The sequence below is a fragment of the Choloepus didactylus genome, chromosome 19 (assembly GCF_015220235.1).
Source record: "Choloepus didactylus isolate mChoDid1 chromosome 19, mChoDid1.pri, whole genome shotgun sequence".
In the NCBI taxonomy this organism is placed as follows: Eukaryota; Metazoa; Chordata; class Mammalia; order Pilosa; family Megalonychidae; genus Choloepus; species Choloepus didactylus.
Genome location: NC_051325.1, coordinates 36788005 through 36811047, shown reverse-complemented (window position 1 = coordinate 36811047; position 23043 = coordinate 36788005). Strand labels below are relative to the sequence as shown.

The following is a 23043-nucleotide window of genomic DNA, read 5'->3' as shown; positions in this document are numbered from 1 at the left end:
TGGCCAGACCTCAGTGTGGGACTTCAGGCTTCTCTGAGTCTCGACGCACTCGACTGTCAACAGGTTAGGCTCTTAAAGTCTCCTTCAGTATTGAAGTGGGGAACGCGTCCACTCCTTCCCCAGCCCTAAATGCACCTGCAGTTCGCTCACCAGCCCCCCAGCGGGCGGGGCCTGCCAGCTCTGGAAATCACGCCCACACCAAGCCACGCCCACCGACCAATGCCCCGCCCATACCGAGAAACCAGCTCCTGCCGAAGCTCTCCCACTAGCACCCACGCCTGTGAAATCCCTTGCGGCTTGCTGTCTATTTCTTAAACTCAAGCCTTGACGCCGGTGTCCACCGCTCCGCCCATACGTAATAGCTCCGCCCTGACGCCCAAAGCCTCGCACCAGGCCCGAAGGTTCTGCCCTTGTTCTTGTGCTCACACCTTCGTGAGCTACGGTCCAGTGCCTCGAGGGCCCTGACCAGAGCGGAGTCTCCTTCACAGGAACCTTGGCCATCGTCCTCGACATGAAGCCCCGCCCCTGCATAGCTCCTCGCTGGCACCCGCATCTCACCAGCTCCTCTCCTTACTTCGTGGCCCCGCCCTCATGGCTCCACCCTCAAGTAGCTCATTCTGCTCCCTTCGGCTCCTGGACCCCGCCCTAGCCTGCCCCAAGGTGTTTATGCCCCGCCCCCGGCGATTAGCCACACCCCCGGTAGGCCCGCCCCCTCGAGACTCCGCCCAGCGGCCGGGGGTAGGTGGCTGCTGACCCAGCCCGGCCCCAGCTGCCCTCTGCCCTGGGTGCTCGGTCGGAACCGGCCGGGCACGGCTGGGCAGGGTGAGCGCCGCGGCCGGGGGGTCCGGAGGCGAAGATGGCGGCAGGCAGGAGCGCCCCGCGCACCGGGCTGTTGGAACTGCGGGCGGGGGTGGGCTCCGCGGCCGGCGGCGAGCGGTGGCAGCGGGTGCTGCTTGGTCTGGCGGAGGACGCGCTGACTGTGAGCCCCGCCGACGGCGAGCCCGGCCCCGAGCCCGGCGCCCCGCGGGAGCCCGAGCCCGCGCAGCTCAACGGCGCTGCCGAGCCGGGCGCGGCGCCCCCACAGCTGCCGGAGGCGCTGCTGCTCCAGCGGCGCCGCGTGACGGTGCGCAAGGCTGACGCCGGTGGGCTGGGCATCAGCATCAAAGGTGGGCGCGGGGGCACCGAGGACACGGAGTCGTACTATCTGTGAAGCCGCCGAGGGCTCAGGGGTCGTGGGGACTGGCGCCGTACCGAAGACATGGAGTAGGAGGCTTTCTGTCAGAGAGCATGGGGTGGGGGGCTCTGAGGAGATGGGGCACACGGGACCTCCAAGGTGGGAGACTTGGGGTCCCTGACAGTGAAGGGGGAAGCCAAGGTCAAAGGTTTTGGGAGTTGGGGGCACTGGCGGAACAGGTGTGGAGGGGGTTGAGGGCGCACCAAGGAAACGTGGGTGGGGATTTCTGCGTGGAGTCACAGGGTTCTGAGGGGGACAACTAGGACGGGCACCAAGGACAAGAGGGGCTCCAGGAGAGCAGAGGGTGAAGAAAGGGGTTGAGGCCTGGGACACTACTTAGGCAAGGAGAAGCAAGTCCCTGAGACACCAGCAAGGTGGAGGGAGTCTGGGAAGGACATGCGTTGGGAGGAGACAGTGGGTGGGAGCACAGGGCCAGAAAGGACACAGAAATATGAGGACCCAGGATGGCTGTTTGCCTAGGCAGGGAGCCTTAACACCTGGGTTTGAGTCTAGTGATCTGACCCTCCCCACCTTGCACAGGATTGAAAGGGACAGAAGCAGAGTTGCTACTCCTCTTTGAGCTCCCAGCCCACTGACAGCTTTCTATGAAGCTCAGTCAGACTCTGGACTTAGGTCGCTTCCCATATGTGAACCTCAGATTCCTCACTTGCATGAGGATAATGATACAGTTGTGATATTTCTGTAAGACCAGGAGTCTAAAGTACTCACCCTGTCAGCACATAGTGGCTGACTGCTTAATTATTGCTGTTATTTGAAAGGAAAAAGGGAGGCCAGGAAAGGCTTCTAAAGCAACAGACCACAGTGCTTAAAATCCCTGCACACCCCCAGCTACTGCCTGTCTGCTTCCTAGGGAAAAGGGTATCAGCTCTGGTATCACCGTGAATGTGCCTTGTCCCCCCTCTGGGTCTTCCTGGTATTGGCTCTGTTCACTGGTGCCTCCAGACTCTGGCCTGGGGTTGGATGGAGGTGGGGATGGTGGTGTCCATCACGACTGTGTGCCAGGTGCTGTGCCCAGTACTGTAGGCTCATGAGCCACTTCATTCTGGCAACAGTGTTGAGATAGGGAATATCATCCCCATTTTTGCAGGTAAGGAATCTGAGACTCAGAAAGGTGATGTGATTTGCCCAGGGTCACACAGTCGGTAAGTGACAGAGCTGGGATTTGAACCTCAATTATCAGGCAACTGCCCCCCTGGAGAATGCCCAGGGTGGTTCTTGCATGTGGAAGGGTAAAGTGCCAGGCAGTCAGCTGAAGGCATCTAAAAGGGGAAGTGGTGAAACCAGGGGCAGGCACCAGTCTTGCTCCCAAACCCCAGCATGGTATAGGGCAACAGGACCAATCCAGAAATTATAGTCAGCTTGTCAGAGCAGGAAGGAATTTATAGTTCATATAGGTCAATCCTTCCATTTTTTTTTTAATTAGAGAAATTGTAGGTTTACAGAAAAATCATGCACAAAGTTCAGAGCTCCCACTTACCATTCTATTATTAACACCTTTCATTAGTGCCAACCCTTCCGTTTTGCAGATGGACAAACAGACTCAGAGAAGAGCAGGGACTTTCCAAGGTCACACCAAGTTACTCTCAAGCTCCGTACTTCTATGTGGGGGGAGATGGTACTTGTAGGAGGCTTCAGAGGAAGTGCCAGATCCATGGGCTCCTGTTGCCATGGGCAGATAGGAATGATCATGACTTCAAACTGCACTGAATCCCTTGTTTTAGGTGGGGGAGGGTAGAGATAAATAGAAACTCCTTCCTCTCCTAGGCCTTAAGTTCTGTGTAGTGTGCTGAGCAAACTGTTGAGTATATGCAGAGGTCAGGAGAGGTGTTCCAGTCCCAACTCTGCCACCAATTTGCTGTGTGACCTTGTAACAATGAGCTCCTTTTTCTGGGCCACCAGTTCTTCATCTTTGATTCCCTGTGGATGGACCAGGAATGTGATGTCCGAGGGCCCACATGCAGACTACCTTAGGGTTCTAGAGCCAGGAGACCTGGGTTCAAATCCTGGCTCTGCCACTTACTAGCTAAGTGTCCCAAGCTTCTAAGACTCTTTCATTCTGAGGTTCTTCTTACTCTTCCACACCACCTCCCTCCTTTTCCGGCACTGCACTAGGCACTGCATAAGGCCTTCACAGTAAATACTTTTGCCTTGACATGACTCCAGACATTGGAGCATCTGCCTTAGCTTCTTCCTCCTTCTGTGTCTGTGTAGGGGGCCGGGAGAACAAGATGCCCATTCTCATCTCCAAAATCTTCAAGGGGCTGGCAGCTGACCAGACGGAGGCCCTCTTTGTGGGGGATGCCATCCTGTCTGTGAATGGGGAAGACCTGTCCTCTGCCAGTCATGACGAGGCGGTGCAGGCCCTCAAGAAGACAGGCAAGGAGGTGGTGCTGGAAGGTAAGCACTGGAGTCCCCTGGGCCCTGAAGGGTGGGCATGTGTGTTTAACTTCTTCCCTGCCTCCCCCAGGCCTCAACTGGCCCCAGCCTGGCAGGGGAGTCTGGGAGGTGGACAGGATTGGAAGCAGAACTAGAACTTGAGGACCCATCTGGAGTTAGTGTGGGGTGGTGGAGGAGAGTCTGCATGGAGCCAAACAGACCTGGTTTTGCCTTTCCTCTCTCCCACTCATAGCTGTGTGGCCTTAGACAAGTCACTTCATTTCCCTGAGTTCCTCATCTGTAAAATGGGATGTAACTCCTGCCTTGCTGGGTTGTTATGAACAGGACAAAAGGAACATGGCAGGATCTGCCACCCGATGAGGAAAGGAGAAGGCCAGACGACTGCAGAAGGAACAGCCAAGATTCTTTCATGAGGGGCCTGTAGGGCCTTCAGCTCCAGGTTCTTCTAGCACCCAGGGACCATAAAACCCTGAGACTGATCCTCCTTTGGAAGAGGACTTGGTCTTTATGTATCAAGGCATCACATTCTTCCAGCGAAGATCAGAGAGGAGTTTTTTTTTGGTGGGAACCTTGGTTGGATGGGTTTCTTTACTATCTTCTCACTGTATGGTCTTGGTTGAGATCTCTGCCTTCTCCGGGCCTCAGTTTCCCTATTGGTTGTTACAGCCTTCTTGCTGTGGTGATCCCATATCTGCCTCTCTGGAGGTTTCTGCTTTTCTTAGCCCTTTCCTCACACTCCACTCTATCAGCTCCAGAGGCCTGTGGGGGGCTGAGGAATGTATCTTTGGCTCATGGCCCAGTGCAGGCACAGGGAGGTGGCAGGGGCCAATGGAGAATGCTGTGGCCAGTAAAACTGCTGAGCCAAGTCCCAGGCCCAGATTCTGATGGTTGCCTTGGTCTCCCCAAAGGGGTTTCCAGGAGGTCATAGAAGCAAACAGGCACCAGGTCCCTGGTGACCTTTGATGCACTTGTGGCTCCAGACCTCAATTCCCTCTCAGTTTTGTTTTATTTTATTTTTACATTTTAAGTGTATCTTTTTAAAATTCTGTTGATCCATTGTTTATACTTAAAAAAAAAAAAGCTGACTTTAAAGTGTTGTTCCCTAAAAGCTTAAGTATATCAATCATATTTTTAAGGTGAAGTTAAATAACAAGACCACACATAAATGATAGGGATGTAAGAGGCTTTTTTTCCCCAGATGCCTCATTACTTTGGTATTTATAGCCAGTAATGCAGTTTGGAACAGTTGAAATTCATCAAAATGTCACATTTTTGTTGACTTGAAAAGCTCTTTTAGTTTCTGCGGTTTGGAGGTATAGTCTCTAAATAGTAAATTTTCTTCTGTAGCTACGTTTCTAATCCACACTGATGCTCCCCTTACTCCCTCCCCATGGTTTCTGAGAATGTCTCTGTATGGGTTCTCAGTATATATGTCATTCTTGAGAAAATAGCATCTCTGAGTGTTAGACCCTTGAAGCACCTCCAGGTTTTAGGAAATAATGTCCAAGCCTTCCCTCTACCTCATGCACTCCCTCCCTCCCCCACCAAGCCAAGAAACATTCACAGACACCTACTACATGCCTGCTGTGCAGAGCATTGGGGGTTCCAAGCTAAACCAGACCCAGGCCCTCTCCTGAAGGAGCTCCCCACCTGGTGGGGGAGACAACATGTGAGCACTGTCTCCTCCTTACAAACTGTTTAAGAATTGGTTCCTGAAATCTGTCTGCTCTGTGATGAATCTCTGTGTGGCCTTGGGTGAGACCCTTACTTTACCTCCTCTGGGACTCGATTTCCCTAATGGTTGGTATTAAACCAGATGAGAGATGACCACTAGCTTTCTTTTTTAAAACATTTATTGTGGTAGCATATATATATATGAAACAATAGCTTTCATTTTGAGTATTAGCTCCACTGGTGGCTACTGGAAGTACCATATTTCAAAGGATTGGGAGGCTTTGTCTGAGCTCAGCAGAGAGGAGCTAGAATTGATTAGCAGTGTCTACCATGGAAGCAGTAGGGAAAAAAATATCTTAGTTTGCCAGGCTGCTATGACAAATACCACACAATGGCTTGGCTTAAATAATAAGCATTTATTGTCTCATGGTTTTGAAGACTAGAAATCCAATATCAAGGTATTGGCAAGATCATGCTTTCTCCCTGAAGTCTGTAGTGTTCTGCGCTAGCTTGCTGCAATCCATGGGGTTCCTTGGCTTGCCTCTCTGCCTCCTGTCACATGGCAATCTCTCTCTCCTTGTATCTGCTCTTCTGGTTTTTTCTGACTTCTCCATCTCTGACTTCTCTTTATTAAGGCTTCCAGTAATATGGATTAAGGCCCACCCTGATTCAGTTGGGCTACACCTAAATGGGATTTTAGAAGATCCTGTTTACAAGTGCGTCCTCACCTTAACTGATAATACATCTTCAAAGGGTCTTATTTACAAATGGGTCCATACCCATAGGAATGTGGATTAAGATTATGAACATGCATTTTATTTGGGTACATAATTCCATCTATCACAACAAGTGACATGTGTTCCATCCCAGGTCTGAGGGTCTCCAGTTCTCATGTTCCTTGAGGTTTTTCATAGGGCAAGTTCTTTCCTTGGTAAACCCTGCCCCAGGCCCCTCGGTTGGACCCTGACCTATCTCTTACCCATAAGAGGACTTGACACAGAGTTGACACTCAATAAATGTTAGTAATTACCCTGCTGTTCTATTGCATTTATATATATAGAATTGGTATTGTTTCTTCCTCAAATGTTTGGTAGTTTCTCCAGGGAAGCCATCTTTGTAGGAAGGGTTTTTAACTGCGATTTCTGTGTCTTTAATAGGGCTCTTTAGATGATCCATTTTGTTTTGCATGAGCTTTGGTAGTTTGCTTCTTTTAAGGAATTTATCCATTTCATCTAAATTGTCAAATTTGTTGGCATAAATTTGTTCATAGTCTTCCCTTATAAACTCTTCTAAGTTTCTCTTTCCCTCTGCTCCCTTTATTCTGCTCTACTCAGTGGTTTTAAGGGCATTCCTAGTCTAGTGGGGGATACAGCTGGGCAAGCCTACCAGCTCACCAATATATCACAGGTACTGAGATAAGAATCTGTCCAGGGATCCGAGGAGGCAGTGGTCACTCTTACCTGGGTGGTCAGGAAACACTTTCTGATGTAGCAGACGCTGATATCTAACCATGAACAACACACAGTTGTGGATATAGGGTGGAGGAAGCACATTCCAGGCAGGGAGAGCCTGGAATTTGTGTGAACAAATGCAGAGAGGGGTGAAATGACCCAAGTCACCTAAGGAATTGCCCAAGAAGGAATTCAGCATTACCTGAGCCTAGGTGGTGAAGAAGGGAGCGGGGAAAGAGGTAACTGTAAAATTTGATAGATCCTGTGGCACCTTGAACGCCAGGCTCAAGGAGTGTGGCTATTCTCAGGAGGGAAATGAGGAGCCATTAAAGGGTTTTCAGCAGGGGCAGGACATAGTCAGATTTGGGCTTTAGCAGCATCAGCCTGGTTTGGAGGGAGGCAAGAGTGGGTGCAGGGGTGGCAGTGAGGAGGCTGGGCCATGAACAGGAGGGAGGTGATGGGTGGGCTGCCCGAAGTGGGCATGGATAAGAGGAAAAGCTCCAAGGTTGTAGCCTTGTTGTTTCTTTCCCCACTTTTTTCTTAGTTGAACTCTTTTTTGAGCTGTCTTCCTGGCCCAGTAAGCTTGCGGAAGGAGGTGTTTCCACCCAGGGCAGTAAAGGGGAGACACTGGGGCCAAGAATCTCTGGATTGTGTAGGAGATCTGAGAAGGCTGGAGGATGGAAGGGAGCTGGGATGCTGGATTGTGTTTGGTCCTTGAGACTTTGGGGAGTCAGTAGAGAAGGTCAGTGCCTGGGAGCTGCCCAACCCAGAACCAGGGCTCTTGGGAGCCTCTCTGGGCCTGGATTCCCCCAGGGACCCAATCACTTGCCACATTATTCAGAACCTCCCTCTGACCTCCCACCCACTCCTGGGGCCACCTCCAAAGGGTTGTGGAAGGATGGCTTGTCCTTCAGATGTGAACTTGGCAAAGCAACTGAGCATCTTTCCCAGGGCCTGGGGCTCAGTGGGTATAGAGCCCTCTGAGAATGTCCTGCAAGGACAGGTGTCACTGGCAAACTCTGGGTGCCCACCAGGGCCCTACTTCCCTGACCTAAGTCGGGGGGCCCAACTGGGTCTCAGCAACTCCAACCTGCCTCCAACAACTATCCTCTGCTAGGTCAGCAATTTGCACAAATGTCCTGAGTCTGCTCCTAGCCACAGGGATGTGTCTGTGACTGGAGTTTGGGCCCAAGCTGGCAGCCAGCATGCCTTTGTCTGCTGCTTAGAGAGGCCCATTGTGTGTGCAGGCCTGGAGCCAGGGCCAAAGGGGCCTGGGGGAGGAGGGTGGGGAAGCCACAAGGAAAATGCCCACCCTTCCCCCAACCCTAGATGACTGGCAAGACTGTGACAATAGTGAGCCTGTGATACATTAAAAAATAATACTAAAGGACAGTAAAAATTAATTAAGTCCATTTTAGTGCCTTGTACAAAGTAGGGAAGTACATCCCGCCTAGAGAGCATATTATATTAAAAGATATAGGAATAGAGTAGCAAGAACATAAATATGCATGATAAAAGGCAGCATAGAGTAACAGGAATTGTGATAATCTCCATTTTACAGATAAGGAGACCAAGACTTGTTAAGGGTAAGTAACTTCCTTTAAGTCATACAACTAATAAATTGGCAGAGTCAGAATTTGAACCAAGTCCTGTCTGGTAACAGAGGCCACTATGACTTTAGCCTTGGGTAATATACCCACAAGATTCAAGTGTAATGTATGTAAGGGGCTGTGACTGGTACCCATGGTAGGTACTTAGTATATGGAAGCTATTATTTATTTTATTTGCTCTTTGTAAGTAGGAGACAATGCATGTGAAATGCATAGCACAATGTCTTCTACAGGATAAGCACTCAATAAATGTCAACCTTTATCATCGGCATCATCATCATTATCATTTTCTCCAGTAAATTGGAAGTTCTTTGAGGGCAGGAACCATGTGTCATTTGTCTTTAAAGCCAGCACACATTAGCTTTTGGTGAGTGTTTAGGGAATACTGTGTAGGGTACCTTACCTTTGTACCCTTTCTTTGTTACCTGTAACTTTGTCAGTTGTGGTGAGGTTCCTAAATGTTTAAAATGGGACCCAAGACTCAAGCTGGGCGTGGCTGGCTGATTCCTGAGGTTTTCCATTACAAGTCTTGAGAACTCCAAGTCCCAGGTCCAGCTGTCTGCTGGTTCCTCCCCTAGGAAATGGACACTGCCAGGTGTCCTGCTGCAATTTAGCTCACTGCATCACCGTCATCAAGAGTGGAATGTCCTTAGTGGGAGCAGCTAATTTGGGGTCACTCTGAAGCCATGCCATGAGGCATCTGAGAGACTCCTGTCCCAGGAACTGAGGCACAAATGGAGCCCCCAATGTGGGCCTCCCAATGCTGTAAAGACCTGTCATTCTGACCATTGTTTAAAGGAGACATTTATTTGGCTGCACACACACAGATTTAGACCATGTGACTCCTCACAGACAAAACTTGGCTTAATCCATCCTGGCCTGTTCCCCAGACCTTGATTAAAATGCCCATGGGGCTCTGGAGTCAGGCACTGGCCCTGGCTGGCTGCATGACCTTGGCTGCTGCAGGTGGTAGTGGAAATGATAATAGTGATGATGGTAATAATAGCAGTGGCAACATCTGCTGTTTATTGTGCACCTACAGTGTGCCGGGTACTGTGCTAAGTGCCTTCCATATGTTTTCTCATTGAATCCTCAGAACCATCCTCTGAATCAGGGGCATTAGTCATTCCATTGTTCAGATGAGAAAACTGAAACTCAAAGAGGCGAAGTCACTTGCCCAAGATTATGCAGAGACGGAATTTGAGTTCAAATCTGTCAGAGATCTGTTACCCCTCTGAGAACGGTTGAAGTCAACTGTTTAACAGGGATATCCATCTATCTCATTGAATGGTAAAATTAGGTGAGGGAATGTTTGTAAGCATTGAGTTGAGTTGCTTGGTATATAGTAGGTACTCAGTAAATGCTTCTTTCTCCCATTACTAAAGATCCTAGAATTCCTGAGTCTAGTGAGTTGTTGAGGGCCTTATCTTTGAATCCTGGCTTGGATGGTTTGGGATGTGGTGGTATATATTTGACAAACCAGATTTTAAAGACAGCTAAAAAGTAATATATGCTCATTTAAAAAAATCAGGAAAGTATAAAGCGATTGTTTTTTCATAGAGATAACCATTGTTGATATTTTCTCACACTTCCTTCCAGAAGATTTTTGTATTTGTTTTTATGACTTAATAAGTCTAAGACATCTTTCCAACTCAGTACATGTAGCTCTAGCCCATTTTTTAAAACAGTTGCATAATATGCTGTTATTGAGTCTCATTTATTCATTTAAAAAATATTTATTGAGCACTGCTCTGTGCCAGGAATCAATCTAGGCATTGGGGTTACAGCCATCAACAGGGCCGAGTGGTCTCTGACAGTCAGGACACTTGCATCTTATATTCCGCAGCCCCCACTAAGGACATCCTGGCTGGTCACAGCGTCTTGCTGCTGTAGGCAGTGGTGCCACGACCCCACTGTATAAATGGGCACATTTATCTGAAGCCTGATTCCTGGAGGGGTATTCTTGGGTCAAAGAGTTCACATTCCTTTAGGCTCTTGTTAGATGTTGACCCCTGTACTGCAGGTGTGGTAAAGTGAGGTTTTATCCCTCAAAGTGTGACAAGTCAGGCTTTGCTGGCCAGCCATGCTGCAGGGACTGCCAGGGACTGGGGGCTATTTATAGTCCAGCATTGCTGGGCCAGCAGGACCTTAAAGGTCATGCCTTCCAGAGCCTGTTGAAATTCTGTGTCCTTCTCACATTCTCCTGGGGAGTGGGTGGATGGCCTGGGCTTGAATCCTCACAATACTTCATTCGGAGAAGTGGTATATCAGTGCCCATTGTATAGGTGAGGAAACTGAGGCCCAGAGGGACCGGGGACAGGGCCTGGACTCAGATCCTTGTCTGTGTGTCACTATATCCCGTGCCCATCTCCTTATACTGCCATGCTAGGAGCAGCAGCGGAAACAATAACCTCGGTACTTCTTCCCGGAGACATACTCTGTCAGGCGTGGCAGGGCACTTTACAGGTATTGAATCAGTGAGGTGGGTATTCTTTTTCTCCCATTTTAGAGATGAGGAAAAAGAGGCTTGCAGAGGTCAGTCAAGTCACTTGTCTAGGATCACACAGAAAGGAAGTTAAACCCAAGCCTACCTCACTCCAGAGCCCAGCCCAACGTTCTCTCTTCAGATTGAGAAGCCCCAGGCCTGTCAATATTCATACATTCAAAAAATGTCTCATTTTCCAATTACCTAATAAATGTCTAGATGCTGGGACTACCATGGAGGACAAGAAAACAGGTCCCTGCCCATGGGACTGATGTTTTGGTGGGGAGAGAGAGAGGCCACAGACTAGTACACAAATGGATAGATCATGTAATTTCAGGCAGAGGTAAATAAGTGACCACCCACTGGACAGAGAAGAAACAGCTTGAGTTTGGAGGACAGGCTCCCCTCCAGCCAAGATTTGTAGCCAGGACATTCAGGCATAAACATTTATTAAGTATCGGGATAAATACTGGGGATACTGTGTAGCCAAAACAGATGTGTCCCCTTCTCTTTCCAACACATACGTGACCCCCTCATTGCACTGGGCTGGGTGAATGGGCCTGCCCTATCTCTGTTCCTTGTGTTTCTGGTAGAATCTATTCCTGGCTCACTGGGGCCAGGGCTGGGTGCTGGCTTTTCTCCTTGGCAGAGCTAGAGGTTTCTGCAAGTCAGGGCCCTTGGAAAGGGCAGAGTGTCCGATGTTTGTGTCTGTTTCAGCTTCCCTAAGGAGGAAGGGCCCATATGCCACTGCTTTACCAGGCTCCTGGGCCAGGGGCTTGGCTGGGGCAGGGTGTGGACAACAGCTGAGCCTGTCCTTGGAGTCTTGGAAATGCTGGCCACAGGGCCACAGTCGTGCCTGGTTGGGTGACTCAGGCAGAAATCAGAGTGAGGAGGAGGCCTCAGAGCTGGGCTATTTATGGCCCGACTCTGGGGCCCCAGATCTCCTCCTTCACACTCTGGGACAGGTGGTTTGGTTTGTGAAATCCAAGCCCTGTTTTAGGTACGAGGTCCTGTCCATTTATAGCATGGGCCTTTGGGAAAGGAGGACCCAGTCCTGGGATGGCCCAGGTGAGCAGCAACTCTGGCAGTTTCTCTGGCCTCAGAGTTGACAAATGTTCACTTACTGAACATTTAGCATAGTGTGTAGCACCCACTGGATTCTGGGGGCACAGAGATGAGTCAGACAAGGTCTCTGCCCTAAATGTGCTCTCAGCTGGGTGGGGGTCACAAACCAGGACACAGACGGTCACAGGGGATTGGGGCCCAGGGGGTTACAGAAGTGATGGGCATGATGGATCCAGACTGGGCATCCGAGAAGGCTTCTTAGAGGGGTTGATGTCTGAGCTGAGCTGACCCTGGGCGTCCTGGTTTACAGTCCCTTCTCCCTCCTGCTGAACGAGCCTGTCCTGCCCTGGCATTCATTTGTCCGTTCACTGAATACCAACTCTGGGTTCAAATCAAATCCAGTTTCTGCTCTCCAGGAGCTCCTAGTTTGGTGGAGAGATAGCCCTGGCCAGGAGAGGCTGATAGGTAAGAAGCTCACACTTCTTGAGTTCCTAATCCTGACATCTCTCTGAGGTAGACATTGTCAATCCTCTTTTATAAACTAGCAGTCTGGGGCCCAGAGAGGTGAATTACCTTGTCTGTGGTCATGCAGCTAGAAAGTGCTGTGGCTGGAATTCAAATACAAGAGTGACTTATTCCAAAACATGTACTAAGGGCATTTTGTACAGAGGGAACAGCAGTTTCAAAGGCGTGGAAGTTTGGAAGCTCGTATAGCTTCTGAGAGCTCTGAGTAAGTCGATATGATTAGACTAGAGGTGAGATTAAGGAGGTGAAGCCAGAGAAGTGGGCAGGGCCTAATTCTTGAGGGCCTTGAAGTTGGGGGAACAGTGCAGGGGAGCCAGGGGAGGGATTTGAGCAGTGGAGGGGCATGGTTAATTTTAGCAGGAATATGTAGCACCCCTGGGGTGCTTTATTAGTCAGAATGTTTTTGGTTACAAGTAACAGACGTCCAATTCAAAGAGGCATCAACATTGAAGAAAATGTATTATCTTCCAGATCAAGAAGTCTTGAGGCAGGGTGGCTCCACAGTAAGTTAGTTTAGGGGCTTGTGGAATCATTGAAAAGCCAGGTCTGTCCATCTCTGTGCTTTACCGTCCTCACTGTATGAACACCAACCCTTGTGGCCAAAAGGTGGCTATCCTTGACCTAGGACCAAGCCCACGCCCAGCATCTTCTACGGGGTGGAGGAGAGGGAGAGGTCACACTTTCCCTCACATCTCATTGGCCAGAATTGTATCATCTCTCCCTTTCTAAACCAATCACAAGCAAGATGGATAGAATGACCATGATTAGCTTTGACCAATCAAGATTCTCTCCTGAGGCTGGGGAGAAGCTAAGCTGCTAGGGTTCAGGGTTCTGTAGCAAGTAGAAAGGGGAAAAATGGCTCAACTGTCAGGCAGGTTGTGGTGGGTCCCACCTCCATTGCCCCTTAAGACATCAGTCCAGTTGTCAGTTGTGGGGTGAGTCACTGCTGCAGTGACAAGGATGAGACATTTCTGGGCCTAGTTCCCAATCTTCAGACCCCGACTTTGCTGCCCTTAGTTTTCCCCCCCAAAGCCTGCCCTTATCTTCAACATAACTTCTCTCCCAGTAGCACTTGTAATTCCCTCTCACTTTCACCCCTGTTTGCCTTGGACCCTATCTGAGCCTCAAGAGCAGTTTATTGTGACAGAAATAGCCTCTAATTTTGTTCCCCCAGGGTGTTAGGCCAAGAGCTGCTTCCTCCGCTCTTCCTGGGCTGTCTAGTGGCAGGAAGGATTGCTGGCTGGGCCCTGCATGAAAAGCTCAGATGGTTAACAAGCTAGATGGCTATGGGGGCAGGAGTGGTCGAGGGTAGGGGAAAGGAGGCTGCTCAAGGTTTATTAGGCATCAGGTACCCTCCAGGAGAGCAGCAGAGGGCACAGCCTGGCTGGAGAATGAGAGACCATTGATTGGATAAGTCTTTTAATTGCCTTGTCTTATACATTCTCTTCCCAGTAGCTCGTTTTACAGATGAATTGACTGCTGCCCATCAGAATTGGGAATAGTCAAGATGACAGGGCAAGTGTGGAAGTCGCTATTTGTTGCCTGCCTACCAATCACTTCCTCTTCTTCCTTGCTAATAGAAGCTTGATTTCATTGGGTGGAAATATGCTAAGCCCCAGAGGCTGAACTGTAATTGGTTTAAGTCATGAATTGTAATTGGTCTAATTCATGACTGTTCCCCTTTACTGGTAATAGGGCTAGAAGTGGGCATGTAATCCAGGTCTGGCCCATGAGATATAAGGAGACATCTACTGGCTGCTTCATGGAAATATTTACCTTTCTGATAAGAGGGTGGTATGAGGAGACAGTCCTTTTCCTGCCTGTCTTCTCCCTTGCTCCTTTGGGCTTTGCCATGTAAGGAATGATAGGCTTGAGCTGTGGCAGCCATTGTGGGACCATGAGGGGAAGGCCAAGAGAGGCATACCCTGAGTCCATGGTCTTTGAGTCACCGAACCAATCCTGAAATTGCCTTCCTTCATTCTTCTTGTTAAGTGAAACCATAAATATTTATCATTTGTTTATTATTTAAGGCAATATTATCATGTATTCTACTACTTGCCATTTAATTGATTCAGCAAGAATGACCAAAATGTTTTTGTTACCAGTCAGCCTTAATTGATAGGAATGGCTGCCATAAAACACTATGACTGATTAGTGATGTCTTCCATGAGTAAGGTTTAAAGGGATAAAGGAGTGGTAGCGTGGTGTGTCATGTGCTTACGTCCCAGTCTTAGGGCCAGCCCAATAACCTGGCACATAATAGGTATGCAAGAAAACTGACTTGTTCCTGAATCTCTCTGTTCCCACCAAGCTCTTTCCAGATCAGCCTTCTCATCAGGTTGCCTTTTGCTTCTAGCTGCCATCACCATTGATTCTTCTTTTTCTGGAAAGTCTCAGGATCCTGACTCCTATCACTAGGGCCCCAATCAAGACTCTTTTGGTTGCAAATATCAGAACCCCAAGGGCAGGATCACAGTACAACTTTCTAAAGTATGAGTATCAGGGGCCTGGTAGGACCTTCCCTCTGCCTTTCAAGGTATGTCTCCACTAATCCTCTTTCTCTACAGAAGGTGGCTGCCCCCTTAGTGTTCAAATTTGTTCAAGCCACCAGTCTAGGATATCTTCCCAGTCTAAACCTGGGTAGCCCAGCATAGGGCAGGTATTTACCCCTGGTCTGCCAGCATGGCCAGAAGGGCAGGATCATATATAAGAACATGACTTTGTGAATTAGCACCACAGAAGCTTCTATTGGAAAGGGCTGTTTTGCTGTCCACTGCACTTGCTCGTTATATTTGGTCAGGGTGAGTCTGGGCTTCTATTCCAGAAACATGCTGTGCAATACAGTGGCCATTAGCTCCATGTGACTATTTAAATTTAATTTTAAGTGAATTAAAAAGAAATAAAAATTGAAATTTCAGTTTCTTATTTGTACTAGCCACATTTCAAGTGCTCAATGATTACATGTGGTTCATGGCTACTGTGTTTTTTTGACAGTGTAAATATAGAGCTTTTCCATCACCACGGAAGGTTCTATTGAGCAGGGCTGTTCTGGAACATGTCCATTGCACTTGTTTATGATAGTTGGTCAGAACTAAGAGGGATCGTAGGTTCCTCTCTCAGTTAGGGTATAAGCCACAAAATACAATGGCTTAAATGTAATAGATACTTTCTGCTTTCTTATGTAGCAGTCCAAGTCTGGTATGGTATTCCCAAAGTGTCAGCATCCCAGTTTTCTTCTGTTTTGTTGTCCTGCCTTCCTTAGAGTGTAGCACATGTCCTCATGGTCAAGATGGCAACCCACAAGTATGTGGGTTCCAGGAGAAGGGAAGGGTGTACCCCTTTCTTTAGTAGGTAGAACCCGGTGGTTGTACACATCCCTTCAGCTCCCATCTCATGCCAGAACTTGTTCACGTGAGCACTTAGAGCTGCAGGGGAGCCTGGAAAATGAAATCTTTAGCTGGGAGGCTACTGCTGGAGAACAGTTAGCGGCCTCTGCCATAGGACCATCTCATTCAACCCCACCTTTTAGCAGATGAGAAGACCAAAGAGATAAAAGGCACACAATGGGATGTGGCAGAGCAGTTACATCACCTGACTACCTTTTTGGTGTTCTTTCACTGCCTTGCCGCAGCTGGTTTATGTTTCCTTTAAGCAGCCATCCTGCAAGGCCCAAACAATACTTCCCATTACTTGGTTAGAACTTAGTCTCACAGCCATACCTAGCTGCAAAGGAGACTGGGAAATGTAGTCGTTCTTCCAGGTGGTCAGGTGTCTATAAATCAGGGGTAAAGTGAGAGGATAGATGCTGATGTGTGCACGAGAACCAATGTCACATGGTAACTGATGACCTCTCCCCCAACCAGTCAAATACATGAAGGAGGTCTCGCCATATTTCAAGAACTCTGCCGGTGGGACCTCGGTTGGCTGGGACTCTCCTCCTGCCTCACCCCTTCAACGGCAGCCTTCCTCCCCTGGCCCCCCACCCTGGGACCTCAATGAGGCCAAACATGTGTCCTTGAAAATGGCATATGTCTCGAGGAGGTGCACCCCCACTGACCCGGAGCCGAGGTAAGACTGGGGTGAGGGCATGGGTGGGGGCCAACTCAGACAGACAGATGCCCTGGTATTAGGTGGTAGGGCCAAAGAAAAGATATGCCCGTGTTGCAAGTGATCAGCACAATGCCAGAACATAGGAGGTGCTTAAGAAATGTTTGTTCAATGAAAATATGAGTGAAGTTATAGGGATGATGGACTGGGCTTCTGGGCAGTTCACATCTGAGGAGGACCTTGGTCTGGGAAGGAGCCCTGGGTTCCAGTCCTGGTTCTTCTTGGACTAGTCCCTTTTCCTCACTGATCTTTAGATTCCCTATTGTGAAATAAGGTTGTTGAACTCAGTGATCACCTAGAATCTCTTCCAACTCTGACTGAGGTTCTGAGATGTCTGATAATGTTTGTATCATGACCATGGAACATTGCCATCTTCCAAATCTGAGCAACCCTTAGCAGTTCATTCATAAGATTGGTACCAGTTAACATTTTTTTTTTTTGGGAGGGGGTGTCTCCAATTTTTACTTATATGTATATATTAACAGTTTTATTCACACACCATACAATCCATCCAATGTGTATAATCAATGGCTGTCAATATAATCACAAAGTTGTGCTTTCACCACCACAATTTTATAACATTTTCCTTACTCCAAAAAGGAAAACCCCATACCCCATATACCCCCCTGTTATTGACACTTAGCATGATCTGGTGGTACCAGGTAACATTTGTTGAGTGCTTACTGTGCGCCCAGCAAGCACTCTGTTGAGTGCTTTCCATGTACAATTTCATGAGAAAAGTCCCATTATTTCATCCCTCCCTTTATAAATGAGGATACTGGGGCTCAGAAACCAAGAAGAAGTGGAACCTGCTTCATTCCATGTGGCCCTCTCTGCTTGAGAAGCTGCAGGGTTCCTGAGTGTTGATTGTAGCTGAATGGAGTATATGTTGATCAAGTGGAGTATGTAGTATTGCGGGTGGTATATATATGATTTGTATCTAAAAAGCTTGGGCTGTGGGTCCCAGTTCCAGCCTAGGTTCATTGCTGGGCAAATGTCCACTATTGGCTGGTTAATGTATGGTCTCAAAACCTCCTGGCCCCACTTGATACCTCCCAGTCCCCACAGCCTGAGGCATGAACTGGTGGTTCACAGGTCAGATAGAGATGCTCCACGGAAAGGGGCCATTTGTGTTGAGGGAAAGATGAGTGAGTGTTAGTCCTTCCTGAGTTTCTGGAACCTTAGGCTAATCATGGTTCCTAGCCTGATCCTAGATATCACCTGAAGCATGTACATATAAGTATTTATATATGTGTCACATGCAGATGGCACGTACACAAAATGCAATTGTTTGTATGTGTGTATGTGAGCATTTGTGTGTGTATGGGTAGAGGCTTATGCATATATGTTTGTAGGTTAATTGTATGTGTATGTATGTGTGCTTGAGCATATGCATGCATGTGTAACTACATGTGTAACTTGAATATAATTGGGGTTCTCTGTAGCCCACTATCAGCACAATGTCCTAGTCAAAGGAACACATTCTGGCGAACCAAATATAATAAAAAGTGTTTCAACCTTTTCCTCAGTGTTAGGACTGCATGGGGCTGCAAGTATTAGAAACCTCAACAAGTTATGGCGCATATAAGTGAGAGGTTTCTTTTTGCTGTTTGTTTAAAAAGAAGTCCAGGGGTCAGTTCTTCAGGCTGCTGTAGCTGCTCAAGGGTACCGTCCACGGAAACAGGCTTCCGGTGCCCTCCTCTGTCATCTTTATTTTGGACTTTCTTCTTCGTGGCAGCAGGATGGTGGCTGTATCTCCAAGGATTGTGTCCATATTCCAGACAAGAAAAAGACAGATGGCAAAGGGACTTTTCTTTTGGTATTTTGGCTATCTACTGCTGTATAACAAACCATCCTAAAATTTAGTGGCTTAGAAAGTAATTATTATTATTTTCTTAAATTATTTCTTACAATTCTGTGATCTGGGTAGGCTCAACTAGCCAGTTCTGATTTGTGTGATAGCTGCTGGGGCTGGAAGCCCAAAGGGCTGCTTCACCTCACATGCCTGGAACTTCAGCTAGGGTGGTTGCAACAGCTAGCATTCTTTTTTCCATGTGGCCTCTCTCCGTGGCTAGCTCCTCATGGCATGGTGGTCTTAGGGTCGATGGACTTCTTAGAGGGTGACTTGGAAATCCCAGAGTATCACTTTTGTCACATTCTGTTTGTCAAAGCAAGTCACAAGGCCAACCCAGATTCAAGGGGAGGAGACTCCACTTCTTGATGGGAGAAGTGGACTCCGTGTACAGGGAGGGATGGATTTGATGGAGAGCATCTTTAGAGACTATCTAACACACCCTGGAAAGATTTACCTTTCATTTGGGAAGGGATACCCTCTTTAGGGACTTCTATATCTCACTGGTCACATGCCCAGCCCTAGCTGCAAGGGAAGTCGGGAATTCAAGTATTTTGCTTTCTAGTTCTGTAGTAGAGGAAGGCAAAGGTGAATGGGTTTCTGTCACATTATGTCTCTTTCAGAAGTGCCAAAGGAGAGTGAATCCTTAATGGCCACAAAATATTTTGAAAGTCCTCTCTCTCTGTCACTACTCTCTTGCTACCTCCCTGGTACTTGGCCTGCCTGGCTTTTTTGTTTCCCTCCCTTCTCCCCGGTTCATTCCTCCAGCTCTTTATTATGCAGATCAGCTTGGCCTGTCAAGCTTCTTTAGCTACCACCCCCACCCCAATTAGCACATTACTTTGGTCCATGCAACAAAGGAGAATCTGGGAGCTGGCCCAGCAAACAAAATCCTTCCTCTTAGAAATCAGGATAGAGATGCAAGATTATGAATCCTCACACAGTGATAATTCTGGCCCCTATCACACATTTCAGTGTTTGTGTGTAATTGTGTGTATATGCATATGTGTGTTTTTGTTATAGCCTCTTGTCCCTAGACCCTATGAGACCCCAACAACTGTGGCTGGAGCCCCAGTGATGGATGTCGCTCCTAATTCTTTCATGGACATCCCCTGTGGTTGGCAGGGAATAGAGTTTTGGGTGGGCTAGATTTCAGGGTTGGGTAGCTGCAGCCTGGTGGACAGGCCTTTCTCTTCACCCCATTTGTGTGTGCAGGTATCTGGAGATTCGTTCGGCCGATGGCCAAGACACCCTCTTCCTCAGGGCCAAGGATGAGGCCAGCTCGAGGTCATGGGCAGCTGCCATCCAGGCCCAGGTCAACGCTCTGACGCCCTGGGTTAAGGATGAGCTGCAGGCACTCTTGGCAGCAACCAGCACAGCTAAGAGCCGGGACATCAAGCAGATTGGCTGGCTGACTGAGCAGGTGCCTGTGGGCCCTGAATCCATCCCTCCCTCTCTTCCCCTCCCCTGGAGCTTGTCCCATTCCCAATGCCCCTCACCCCCTCACCCCACCTTGATCCTCTAACCCACCCTCCCCACTGCCATCTTGTCTTCTGCAGCTGCCCAGTGGGAGCACGGCACCCACCCTGGCCTTGCTGACTGAAAAGGAGCTGCTTCTCTACTCCTCTCTCCCCCAGACCCGTGAGGCTCTGAGCCGGCCGGACCGTGCTGCCCCACTCATTGCCACCAGGTATCCACGGGCGGGGGGTGGGTCTCACCCAGAGCTTGCGGGAAGATGCTCCAGATGGGCCTCAGTGGCTGGGGATTTCAGCCCTGTTATGCCCCTGAGTTATCTCCCATGTGACCTGCAGTGAGTCCCTGTTCTGTTTAGGTCTTAAATTTTCTCATCCGTAAAATGTGGGCCTGTGTGTCAGGAGCCTGCTGGCTTCTGGGGATAAGAGACATGGATTGCCTGCTAATCAAGGAACTCATTAATTCAGGCCACAAATGTTTATTGATCACCTACTATATACCAGGCATTCTTTTAGTTACTGGGGATACGGTGGGGAAAAAACAGGTGCAAGTTTTTACCCTAGCTGACGTTCTAGTGAAAAAGACAGTCAAAACCCAGCTGAAACACATAAATAAAATGTATAATTTTTGGTGCTATGATGAAAAATAAGCCTAGTCACTGACAGGGGTGTTATTTTAGACAGGGGGAGGTCAGGGAAGGCTTCTAAGAGGAGGTGACATTTGAGCAAAGATCGGAAGGAAGTGAGGGCATGAGCAGTGCAGATATTCAGGAGGAGAGTCCTGCTAGGGCAGGAGTGTGCTTGGTGTGTTTGAGGACACCAGTGCAGCTGAGCAGAGGGAATGAAGGGGAGGGTGACAGGAAATGCCGCTGGTGAGGTCTGCTGAGTCAGTGCCCACCTGGAAGTCCTCTCCCCTCATTAGGTGGTGAAGGATTCAGCGAGTCCTTTCCCAGGTCACCCATGTTTGCCCAGAGCTGACTTCTCCCCACCTGAGGTCTCATGCCCAGCCCCCTGCTTCCTTCCTCCAGGCTGGTGCACTCAGGCCCCGCCAAGGGCTCGGTGCCCTACGATACAGAGCTCTCTTTTGCCTTGCGCACGGGCACACGACACGGTGTGGATACTCACCTGTTCAGTGTGGAGTCACCACAAGAACTGGCTGCCTGGACCCGCCATCTGGTGGATGGCTGTCACCGGGCTGCTGAGGGTGTGCAGGAGGTGTCTACAGGTGGGCTGGGTGGATCCGGGGGTGCCTCTTGGTTAATGAGCTTCTCATCCTTAGAAGCATTCAAGCTTCCTTCTTTAGGGTGCTTCAGGAGAGGGGATGGAATGTAGGGTTTGGGCCCCTTCGAGGACTCCCTGTTTTATAGTGGCAGGTATGCCTGGTGGTACTTAGCCTCTTTTCCCTGGGGTTCTTCCAGCCCTGGATTTAGGGTTCTGCTGATACAGATGTTAGAGATGGCTCTTGGGGTAGATTTGCCAGGTAAAATACCAGACACCCAGTTAGACTGGAATTTCAGATAAACAACAAACACTATTTTAGTATAAGTATGTCCCAAGTATCCATTGTTTATCCGGAGTTCAAGTCTGGCGTTTCTACAGGTCTCCAAGGGCCATGATTGGTGGGTCTGTTGTTGCCATTATAGAGAGTGGGCCCCTGTCCATGGCAGATTGTAAGCTCCCCATTCCTACTTTGTGGTGCTGTTGGAAGTGGGACAAGAGGTGGGTTGTGAGTTCTCTGAGGGTCTTCTTTTGGTATTTTAGGGTGGGGGTGACTCTGTGCAGGGTGGGCATATAGATGTCATTACAGACAGTGAGCCTCCCATCCCTGGTGGTATCCAAGCCCCTACTTTGTGGAGCTGCTGGCATGGGGGTTGGAGGTAGGGCTTGTGGTCTCTGAGGTGCCCACTGATACTTGTGCCCACACACCCTCCCCACAGATTGCACATGGAATGGCCGTCCCTGCAGCCTCTCTGTGCATATTGACAAGGGCTTCACACTGTCGGCGGCCGAGCAAGGTGTGGCCCGAGCCGTGCTGCTCCGGCAGCCCTTCGAGAAGCTGCAGATGTCCTCGGACGACGGTGCCAGTCTCCTTTTCCTGGACTTCGGGGGTGCTGAGGGCGAGATTGTGAGTGGAGGACTGCCTCTGCACCCTGGGGAGGGGAGGCTATACCCTTCCGGAGGCCAGGCTGGATGGGGCCTCTGACCCTTTTCTTCATCCTGCAGCAGCTGGACCTGCACTCATGTCCCAAAACTATGGTCTTCATCATCCACTCCTTCCTCTCAGCCAAAGTCACCCGCCTGGGACTCTTGGCCTAGAGGTCACCAGATGCACTAGCCTTGAAGAGGGGACACCTGCCATATGGCCTGAACTGGCCCTCCACTGACTGCCTGCTTACCCCTGGGCTGAGGGAAGGGAGAGAAGAAGAAGAGCCGCAGAGACCCAGCCCGAGGGAGGCTGAGATGGTCTTGGGGACTGGGACCCAGACCCAGGACACAGTGGCCCCAGCCCACTGACCCCACCAGTGCCTTTTGCAGAGAGATATTTTGTGTACACAGAAGCCATTCCAAGCCTGGGAACTGCCCCTGTGGGGAGCCTAACTCCAGCCATCAGCTGCCGGGCCTCCCAGAGGCCCCTACGCTATCCCCAGAGGCCCCCTGTGAAGCTGGGGTTCCTTGGGGTCAGAGGCAAGAGAAAGAGGAGGAGCCTTTCTGTTCATTTTTCCCCTTAGCCCCACCACTCTGGGGTATCTGGTTTTTCTTTTCTCTTTCCTTCTTACTCTTGGGTAAATAAACAGCCTGTGAGCACACAGGCAGCCTGGCAAGTGTCTGTGGTTTGTGCCTTGGCCTTCAGGCTGGTAGTAGCTCCCACAGTCCCAAGATGGACCAGACCCAAGACTGGGGCCCCTTTCCACAGAGAAGAGCAGACTTTTAACCACAGGGCTAGAAAGAGAATATATCAGTCATCTATTATTGTGTAACAAATTACCCCCAAATTTAGCAGCCTAAAACAAGAAACACTTATTATCTTTCAGTTTCTCTGGTCAGGAATTCTAGAAGGGTTAAGCTGGGTCCTTCTTGTTTTGGGGTTTTTCCCGATGTTGCTGGGGCTGCAGTCATCTGAAGGCTGAAGGCTGGAGGATCTGCTCAAGT

At 49.3% G+C, this 23043-nt stretch overlaps 1 protein-coding gene across 1 annotated transcript; it reads left to right on the top strand.

Annotated features, from left to right (window-relative positions):
- Nucleotides 1-735: 735 nt before the first annotated feature.
- SNTA1 (syntrophin alpha 1) lies at nucleotides 736-22716 on the top strand. Its single transcript, XM_037812309.1, has 8 exons — nucleotides 736-1166; nucleotides 3467-3652; nucleotides 16326-16530; nucleotides 19637-19844; nucleotides 19981-20111; nucleotides 20922-21118; nucleotides 21831-22018; nucleotides 22117-22716. Exons 1-8 carry the CDS (start codon nucleotides 857-859, stop codon nucleotides 22207-22209), a joined length of 1518 nt encoding a protein of 505 aa, XP_037668237.1. The 5' UTR covers nucleotides 736-856; the 3' UTR covers nucleotides 22210-22716.
- Nucleotides 22717-23043: the final 327 nt, after the last annotated feature.